The following is a 10,388-nucleotide window of genomic DNA, read 5'->3' on the forward strand; positions in this document are numbered from 1 at the left end:
ACCTCTTGGTACCTCTTATCCTCAGTCGTCGATTTCAGACTGATAGACGATCCTCATTTATTTCAACCATAGTAGAATTTCTCATTTTATTGGGTACCAAAAGAACATCTGTACATTGTGTGGTGCCATATGTGCAATGGTCCTGAGAGAGCAAGTTAGATTTAGAATTCATCCATTATTAAAGATGCACAACTAAACACATGGTACTCCAGTCAACAAGTCCGGTCCACTTCACACCACATGACCAGATAAGCACAGTGGGCCATTGGGCTGTGTGAAGTGTGAACTAGTTGAAAGTGCTTACTTTATGTGAAGGGAGACTTAGTACCTCCCTTGTCCGGCGACCTGACTCGGTTCACATCTTGGAGATGGTTTATCCCTGCAGGCTGACATTCCGACTTGCAATTTGAAATTTAGGCATGTTTACCTGCTGTCTCGCTTGGTTGCATTCGGCCGGGTCATCTATTATCTTATTATTTGGCTAATAAACGGAGCCTCCACGTTTGCTCTCAAGGCCTAAAAATTTCCACATTAATCGGAGAAAAATAGAAAAATAAAAATCACCCACCACTACCATTATGATAAAATTAGCCTAAAATACCTCTGTGCCTAATTAAAAATCACCCACCAATGCCATTATGAAAAGTTAAATATAAAATATCATTTAGCTATGTATCAGTTACAAACATATACTATTAATAAAAACTAAAGCTAACAACAATCAATCAAAATAAAATAAAAATAAAAATAAATATATGCATAATATTATTAAAGCTCAATAAATAAAATTGTTATTATAGGTAGATCATATTTAAATTGTTTTAATCAACAATAAGACATAATTTAAGATAATGAACAGGGTGATGTATGGTAAAAAATAGTATAATTTTTAAGTAAGGATACAACGACATGTAATTTTTTGAGTTTTCAATACTAGCCGCACAAATACGCAGACTATACGTCTAGTTGTAACTAAATTGCAAATGTTGGTCAAATGACCTCCCTAGTTGTAACTGAATTGCAAATGTTGGTCAAATGACCTCCCCACAGGAAACTAAGGATTCAGAGTTACAATTCTGATGGTCTTGAGATTGGACAGCTGCAATCCTGAATGGGCTTGCATTCTGACACTTAGGGCGTGTTTAGTTCGCGAAAGTTTTTGGGTTTGGTAACTGTAGCATTTTTATTTTTGTTTGATAATTAGTGTCCAATCATTGACTAATTAGGCTCAAAAGATTCATCTCATCATTTCTAGCTAAACTGTGCAATTAGTTATTTTTTTAAACTACATTTAATACTTCATGCATGTGTTCAAAAATTCGATGTGACGGAGAATCTTGAAAATTTTTGGAACTAAACAGGGCTTTAGAATTCCAACTTGATAATTAACTATGTATGTAGGTAATGATGAGGCTACTGAAGCAAGGCTGGCAGACAAGGAAAGGGAAAGGAAAGGAGCAGCTAGCTAGAAGACTTGTTGCAGTCGTTAAATTGCGTAGACTGCGATTTATCCGTCATGCCACATCATTAAATTGCTCATGGGACAGCCTAATTTATGCGATGAAACCAAACCATTGTTTAGTTCCAAAATTTCTCTCTCCAAACTTTACTATTCACCTATCACATCAAATATTTTACCTCATGCATGAAGCATTAAATATAGGTAAATAAAAAAACTAATTGCATAGTTTTGATGTACACGACGAGACGAATTTTTTGAGCCTAGTTAGATCATGGTAGGACAACAATTACCACAAATAAACGAAAAGTGCTACAGTGTGTTACAGTGTCCGATGTGACCCTTTTTACCACTGTTTTGCGAATCTAAACACAGCCCTAATCAGAACCAATACAACCAAACCATCCTCATCCAGAGTCAAAGTCAATGACCAATACTATATGGATGGTGGGTGCGTGGTCGACATCACTCACGACAACCAATACATTCAGAGTAATAAAAACCTCTGAAGAATATAAACTTGCAAGTCGCTCATGTCAAATAAACTACGCAGGCAGCCAACTCAGGCTGCGCTACCTCACAACTATCTTGTTATTATTAGCACCCCACCATCGACTTTGCATTCCTTCGAATTTTGGAAGCTTCCCCAAAACTATCTTGGATCATCATGCTGATGATGGCAGCTCAACTCATCATATTTTGCCTTGCTGACGAACAGCCCCTCATATATCTGAGCAGATAGAGCTTCAGACCATGTCCTACTCGAGGTCGAGGCGCCAACAATGTTTCCTGCCTCCATGCCGGAAACGGAGCTTCTTCCTACTACCACCAAACAAACACAGATCAGTTTCGCCAAGGTTACACAGGAACTCACCCAAAGCAAGAACACCGATCAGCGTGCACACAACAAGAGCCAGAATGATACCAATCAGCAGCAAGAAAAAGAAACCAAGAAGGGCAAGAATGAGGATCCCACGACGCCGACGATTGATGACCCCATGAAGGAGCTCCGCAAGTACATCCTGCTGCTGGCCACGCTGGTGGCGACGGTGACGTACGCCGCCGCGTTCAGCCCGCCGGGGGACGTCTGGCAGGACACGTCCGCCGGCCACCTCGCCGGCGAGCCCATCATCCGGGACACCCACCGCCACTGGTACCTGGTCTTCTTCTACTCCAACGCCACCGCGTTCGCCGCGTCGCTTGTGGTCATCGTCATCATCCTCATCCTTGCCTCCCTCGACGACAAGGACGCCTCCACCTCCCAACTCGTCAGCAAGTACCAGAAGCACGACGGCCGCTGGCGCTGGGTCGCCGTCCGGCCGCTGCAGGTGGCCATGGTGCTGGACCTGCTCAGCCTCATGGCAGCCTACGCTGCCGGCACCTGCCGGGACACCTTCACCACCATCTACTCCTCGCTGCTGGTGGTCGGCGTCGTCGCCTACCTCCTCTATCAGGTGGGGGTGGCCTGCTTCACCGACTCCGGCGGCTCCGGCTCCGGTAGTGTTCCCGTACGCGAACAAGTCGATAGGCGCCCCCCTGAGCCTGAGGTGATGATTGGTTCCCTGCCGGGCAACAACTCCGACTCCGGCTCCGGTAGACGCGAAGAGCAGCCTGCTGGCTGGTGGCAACTCCGACACCGGCTCAACGAGGCGGTGATTGCTTCGCGGTCTGACAAGGAAGCGATCCGCAAGCGCAAGGTCCTGATGCTTCTCGCGACGTTCGCGGTGAGCGTCACGTACGCGGGCGGGCTGGGCACGCCGGGGGGCTTCTGGGGCGGCGGCGAGGACGGCCACCGCCCCGGCGACGCCATTCTCAAGGATCTTCACCACGCGCGCCTGGCCACGTTCTTCGCCTTCAACACCATGTCATTCGCCGCGTCGCTGCTCATCATCGTGGCGCTCCTCAACAGGAAGCTCCGGGAGGCACATGCCTACGTGTTCATCGTGGTCGCGCTGGTCAGCCTCATCGGCGCCTACACCGCCGGCAGCTGCAGGCAGACCGACACCACCGTCTACGTGGTCAGCTTGGTTGGTGCCGTCCTGGTATACATCTCGTTCCTCCTGTTGCTTGTTTGGGCTGCTTCCAAGATAAGCAGGACCAAGACTGGTAAAAAATTGGTTGATTGGGCCAACGACGCCATGTTGAAGCAAAAATCAGCAGCAAAACCAGCAGTAGTAACAAATGATGGTGGGGACAACAGGAATGGCAGGTACTATACCAAGAGGTTCTCCCTGAAACTTCATATGCAATAATCATTAGGAGTAAAATGCATAACCGGTCCTTGAACTTTCTTGATGTGCTGTCATCTAGGTTCTGCCCCGAACTCTCAAAATGCATTATATTTTAACCTCTCAAACTTGTCACAGTGTGTCATCTAAAACCTTGAAACTCTCAAAATATATTTTTAGGTCCGCAAACTTGTACGTCTTGGGGGTGTCATCTAGGTCCCAAATTTGCCACCAGGTGCCACAAGGGTCCCTAAACTCTCAAATGGAATTTTGTGACTAGACTATCAGATGGAATTTTTGACCCAAGAACTTGTTACATGTCCATGAGTGTGTGTCTTTTGGTTAGTAAGTGGGGCTTCTTGCGATGGTCTAGGATGAAATTGAAGAGAGCGCTAGAAGATGCGGCAGTGGGAATGATGAAATTTAACACTAGAATCAGAGTACTTATCCTCCCCACGTTTTTTTTTACTAGTGATGATGCTTGTGGCGTGTTCAGGGATCTGGAAATGCATTTTGAAAGTTTATGGTCCTAAATGATAGTACGAGACAAGTTTGAGAACCGCCAATATAGTTAGCATTCATTATTGGTTCCAAAGACAAATATTGTAGTTGAAAATCTTTTAATTTCTCCAAATCAGGGCGGATCAAGCTAATCCTCAGGAAGAAAAGATAACGGAGAAGCAGAAAGCAGTGGAACAAGCTCGATCTCTTGTCCTGCTTCTTGCCACTCTTGCGGCGACAATTACCTATCAAGCAGGGCTGAACCCGCCGGGTGGTTTTTGGCAGGACAACATGAACGGCAACAAGGCCGGTGACCCAATCCTTATGACGACGAATGTCGGGCGCTACAGGGCTTTCTACTACTGCAACTCGGTTTCCTTCGTGGCGTCCTTAGTCGCCACCATCTTAGCCCAAAAGAAGCTTCTGCTAAAGCACCATGTCCTCGAGGCAGTGATGATACTGGACCTGTTCGGCCTCATCGGTGCGTACGCCGCCGGAAGCAGCCGGGATGTGAGCACCTCCATTTACGCCATGGCCTTGGCCGGTGCCGTCCTCGTCTATGTGGTGATCCATGTCATCTTCATCACGCTGGACGAGAACACGAGCAGAAGAAGCAAGGAAGAGGGTGATGAGTTGGTGGAGAAGACGCGCAAGCGGTTGCTCCTCTTCGCGATCTTGGTGGCGACCATCACCTACCAAGCCGGCCTCACTCCTCCAGGTGGTTTCCTGCTCCAAGACGACCAGTCCGGGCACCACGCTGGCGACCCGATCCTCCTGTACAACTTTCCGCGCCGCTACAAGGCCTTCTTCTACTGCAACACGGTGAGCTACATGCTGTCCCTCGCCCTCATCCTCCTCCTCGTCAACCCCAACCTGTACAGGCCAGCCATTCGAAGCCACGCGCTATCCGTCTGCACGGCGGCAGGATTGTTCGGCCTTTTGGGCGCCTACGCCGCCGGAAGCACACAGCACCTCAAGACATCCATCTACACATTCGTGCTGGTGGCAGTGGTCATCTTCTTCATAGGACTGTTGTTCCTGGTGTTTTTCTTCGTGGGCAGCAGCGGCGCACAACCGGCGGCGCCCACCACCGGCGACAACAACACGACACAAGAACAAGCAATGGAGGCCACCAAGAAAAAGAAAGAGAAGAATGAAGAACATGACATGCATGCCAAGCGCAAGTACCTCATGCTGCTAGGAATCCTTGTGGCAAGCGTCACCTACCAGGCCGGCCTGGCACCGCCAGGCAGAGCTTGGCAGAGCGGCGGTGATGGGCACGAGGCCGGCAACCCGGTCATGCATGACAACAGGAGGCCCCGGTACCTCGCCTTCTTCTACAGCAATTCCACTTCGTTCATGGCATCCATTGTGGTCATCCTGCTCCTACTGCTACCGAAGAATATATTGGTAAAGGATACAGAGCTCAAGAGGTGGCATTTTGTGATGAACACAACAATTGTGCTGGATCTGCTTGGCCTCCTAGGTGCCTACGCAGCCGGCTCAAACAGAGGGTGGAAGACATCTGTGTATGTCTTCGTTCTTGTCATAGCCGTGGCGGCCTACATGGCAATCCATCTCTTTTTCTCCTGGATCAGCAAGAGAAACAAACAGCCGAAGCAGAAAGATAAGGGGAATGACACAGCAATACACCAATGCAGCTCTGTTCTTGTGGAGGTAGAGGAGCCAATCCAGCCAAACCCAAGCCAGCAGCTCCTCTAGTTCATTTATTTGGCAAACCAGCCGTTCGTGACGACAACTGGAGGCACCAGTATATCATTGTCATTGTAATCTAGCTAGTCCAGTATTTAATTTGTATGTCTCTCTCTCTATATATATTTTTTTAATATCTTATTTTACTATTACTAATTGGAGGCTCCTTTGAAGCCTCCACGTGAAGCCACCTAGAATACTAGGTGGACACTTTAAAAAATAGAGAAGTTCTAGAAATTCTCATAAAAATCAGAAACATCTGGTCATCCATCTAACTACTCTAATCATAATTGTCATAGGATCTGTTATTTTTCTAATAAATTACTCACCTATGTCATTATACAAATAGACTAAAGTAACCCACTAAACATGCATCTAAATTACCGCATTATAAAAAAAACCTAAAGTAACCCCCTAATCTTCATGTAAATTACCCACCTATGCTATTAAACAATAATGCAAAACAACCCCTAAATTTGTATATAATTTATCCAATTATGTCATTATTAAAAGTTGAAGTAACCCCTAAATTTAAATCTAAATTATATAATTATAATAAAATTTTAAAGTATATCAATATAAAATTCTAAATTATAATTTCTATCATTATTATATTATCATGTATATAAAAATACTACCCACGATAAGTGTCACTGTGTTCATGTACGACGAAAGAGATAAGAACTAATTCATAAATAAATAGTTTAATTACACACATGGAGGTGTGGTGCAAAATAAAATCTATTACAACTATATTATGATAAATATATATTTTATAATATGTGTTAGAATATTCAATAGATATGAGTGTGTGAGATAGATAAGTATAGTTATTAATTGTATGATTTATTTTTAAAATAACTCTAATTAGCCCGTGCGGGAGCACGAGTTGGTAGACTAGTATATATAATTGTTCATGCACACTATATTTGAGCCTGACATCAATACAACTAGTCTAGTTTTCCAAGGAGTCTGACATCGATATAAAGGTCTATATATTTCTAAAATAAGATCTAGGTGAGTAGTTCAATGTTTACACTAGAGGGAATAATTAATTAGAATTTATTTTCAGACATAACTAGCGTATCAACCTGCACGGGATAATTAGAATCAATATGAAAATAAGGTTTCTACTACTTATACTACATAAAAAGAAGTCAGTCTGTTGATCCCTCCTGAGTCTGCCTCCCGTGCGTCTGCCATCTTTGTATCTCAGCCGTCCTATCGTCATCCCATAAGATCTCGGCCCTCCATCCCTCCCCTTCCTCCGACCCGCCTCATCTCTCAACCTCCTTCCCCATGAGGCCATGACCGACCGCTTGGCTGACGGTTTGTCCGCCCCCGTGCGCCCCTGCCTCCTCCTCCCCGCACGCTCCGGCATGGCCACCACCACCACCTCCTCCGACCCCAGCCGCCCACCCCTGTGCTACTCCACTGCCGCCGCTTCCCTGACCCCTGCCTCACGACCCCGACGGCACGGCCTACGGGCGGATGGAGCTGGCCTCTCCTCCGACCAGATCCTCGCTCCCTCCTCGACCGCTGGGGCTCGAGCTTCAGGCGGATCGATCCATCTCCTCCCTCCCTCCTTCGCCGCTGGAACCCGGGCTGTGGGCGGTCAAGCCCCCTCATCCTCCCTTGCTGCCGGTGAGTCACGCTACTCGTCCGATCTGGGATACCACCAAGACCGCCCTCCCCAATAACACGCCGTCAGCAGCTCTCCCCATGCGACAGTGGCCGCCCTCCCCGATGCACATGACGCCGGGCGTCCTTCCCTCCCGCCGGGTCGCCGTCTCGCCGCAGAGGGTGGAGAGGTCCCCAGCGTCGTTGTCGCTCCCCTTCCCGTCGACTGAAGCACCTCCGAGCTCGACGTCGAGCTCGCCGGGCGCCCCCGGCCTCCCCGGTTCGGACCGACCGTGCCACTGCTCCCCTCGCTCTTCAGCCTCCACCACGTGCCGCCGACGCGCCCGCCCTCGCCTCCACCGCCGCCGGCCTCTCCCCGCTCTAGCGTCCCCGCCGGCTCCTCCCGCGCGCTCGCGACCTCGCCCCGCGCCGGCTCCTCCAGGCGTGCGAGAAGGGAAGGATGGGGACATTGGTGTGCCGCAGCAGCTCCTCGTTTCAGTCCATCTCGCCGCGTGGTGGTTGTGTGCAGCCACACGTTCACGCAGGATCAGGTGCCTGCAGCCATGTCTACTTCCATTGCCACGGCCCCGGGTCACTCTGCTTCCCCAACCACTCCACCACTGCGTGCTCAACACAAAGAACCTAAGGAGAATGGTATAATCTAAGGAGCCTGAGAAGAGTAGTTCCATACACACATTGAACGAAAAAGGACTAAAGGCCTGACCATTATGTTGGCAAACTGCAACTCGTCAAATCTTTTTATGTTCAACATGTAAATTGCAATTTACATGTTGAACATAAAAAGATTTGACATGTAAATTGCAATTTACATGTTGAACATAAAAAGATTTGACGAGTTGCAGTTTGCCAACATAATGGTCAGGCCTTTAGTCCTTTTTTGTTCAATCTCTACTTCTGGAAGATATGAGTATGCTGTTATATATGCTTGTACATATCGAGATAATTAAACCATGTGCACGAAACTAAGGATTCAGATATGGCTGTATTTTTTTCAAAAGAAAATGCAATGCAAGTTCCATCCATAGATGCAGCAATACAGTTCATACATTGTATTATTGTTATTTCCTTTTTTTTGTGTCCTTTAATTCTCTCTCATCACAAGTGCACTTCTAGGGGTCATGCAAGGTTAGAATTATGTCAATTTTAACTTTCTAGATTTTAGAGAAGAGTCTTTCCCTATTTGTTTGAGTAGTATGATACGAAGGTTATAAGGCCTTTTCTAGGTTATAATTTTTTGTTGCACTTTAATTTAGAATTTAAAGTGGTGCATTTTAATTTTTGAGAAGACTCTTGCCCTATTTTTTTTTGAATAGTAATTTAGAATTTATATTGGTGCACTTTAATTTTTTGTTATAATTATATAATTTAGATTCAGATTTAGGGGTTACTTTAACTTTTAATGATAATATAATTGGATAATTTATATGCAAATTTGGGAGTTATTTGCATTATTTTTATAATGGCATAGGTGTGTAATTTATATGAAGATTATGGGTTACTTTAGATTTCTTTTATAATGACAGATGCAAGTAATTTGGATACATGTTTAGCAGTTACTATAGTCTACTTTCATAACGGCATATTTGCATAATTTATTGTAAAAGATAACATATTGATGACTATTATGATAGAGTTATCGGATGTAGCTGGGTGTTTTTTCCATAAGAATTTCTAGAATTTCTCTATTTTTTAGAGTGCCCACCTAAGATTCTAGGTGGCTTCACATGTAGACTTTAAAAGGAGCCTCTAATTAGTAATAGTAAGATAATTTGAAATTCTTTTTAGTTTGAATCAATACCTTAACAATGAGCGGATGCATTCTTTTTAATTATCATACCTAGCTAAATCTCTTTTTTTTTTCCGTTTTCTCTAATCTGCAGTTACAAATGCTGCGCCTTTTTCCCTTGTACGAATCGTGCGGCGGAGTAAAAAGTTCATTATGATTGCTCCTAATGAGCTCTGCGCGCTGCATCACAATCGTGGATCGAAGGATGCATCCCAGTGTGCATCATTCCCTTCTTCGTTAGACTCTAAGAGTGTAAATAGATGACCCTTAGGTGCACCTCTAATGCTCCTTAGTTCAAAATGTTTGTAATGCTTCTCTAAATGAGATTCTATTCTAGAAAAATAGTACAAATTAATATTTAAACTAAAGAGTGTTGGAGATGTGTCTAAGACTCTACCTGCAGAATCACATCGCAGGTTCATGATGGCCACACCATGCCGCTGTGATTTTTTTGTGCCGTACGTGTCTTGTAATTGTAGTTGTGACCTTGTCCTTCCTTGTAACGAAAATTCTACCGTGTCATCAACCTCTATCCACACATACACCCGGTGATCTAGCTATCATACATATGAAATTAGCTTATAATACTTCGCTATGGGATGCTCAACCAAACATTTGAGATATATACCGTCGAGTCGTCGACGTATCCTAGGATCTGACTATACCACCTCATAACAACATAATTCATCTCTCACATATTAGCCCCACAAGCGTACAATAGCATGAGCGCGATCCAATAGAACTCTTTTTTTAGAGCATCGAAGAGAATTGACCAAATCACGATCATATAAACCCCAAATCCAATCCAGCAAGCGAGCGTTAGCAAGCTTTTTGCAGCGATGGATCCGGATGCTTGCAATCATTTCTGCCCTTTCACGTGCGTGGCCCTACAACTGTTTTTCATTCCTTTCCGTTTTTCTTTTCCGCATGAAGCTTCTTCCCTCAAATCCAACTACAATCGGGTGTTGACAGGTTTTTGTAAGGCGCAAACTGTGTAACGTATGTATGCTTGTCGTGTGCGTATAGGATGTATAGAAACCATATCATTTAGTTGGGATCC

The 10,388-nt window shown here is 45.3% G+C and overlaps 1 protein-coding gene across 1 annotated transcript; it reads left to right on the forward strand.

The window, feature by feature from the left end:
* The first annotated feature begins 2,002 nt into the window (after nucleotides 1–2,002).
* Nucleotides 2,003–6,043, forward strand: LOC120686406. The gene is made up of 2 exons (XM_039968607.1): nucleotides 2,003–3,668; nucleotides 4,326–6,043. Exons 1-2 carry the CDS (start codon nucleotides 2,242–2,244, stop codon nucleotides 5,908–5,910), a joined length of 3,012 nt encoding a protein of 1,003 aa, XP_039824541.1. The 5' UTR covers nucleotides 2,003–2,241; the 3' UTR covers nucleotides 5,911–6,043.
* Nucleotides 6,044–10,388: the final 4,345 nt, after the last annotated feature.

Source organism: Panicum virgatum, chromosome 8N (assembly GCF_016808335.1).
Source record: "Panicum virgatum strain AP13 chromosome 8N, P.virgatum_v5, whole genome shotgun sequence".
Classification (NCBI taxonomy): Eukaryota; Viridiplantae; Streptophyta; class Magnoliopsida; order Poales; family Poaceae; genus Panicum; species Panicum virgatum.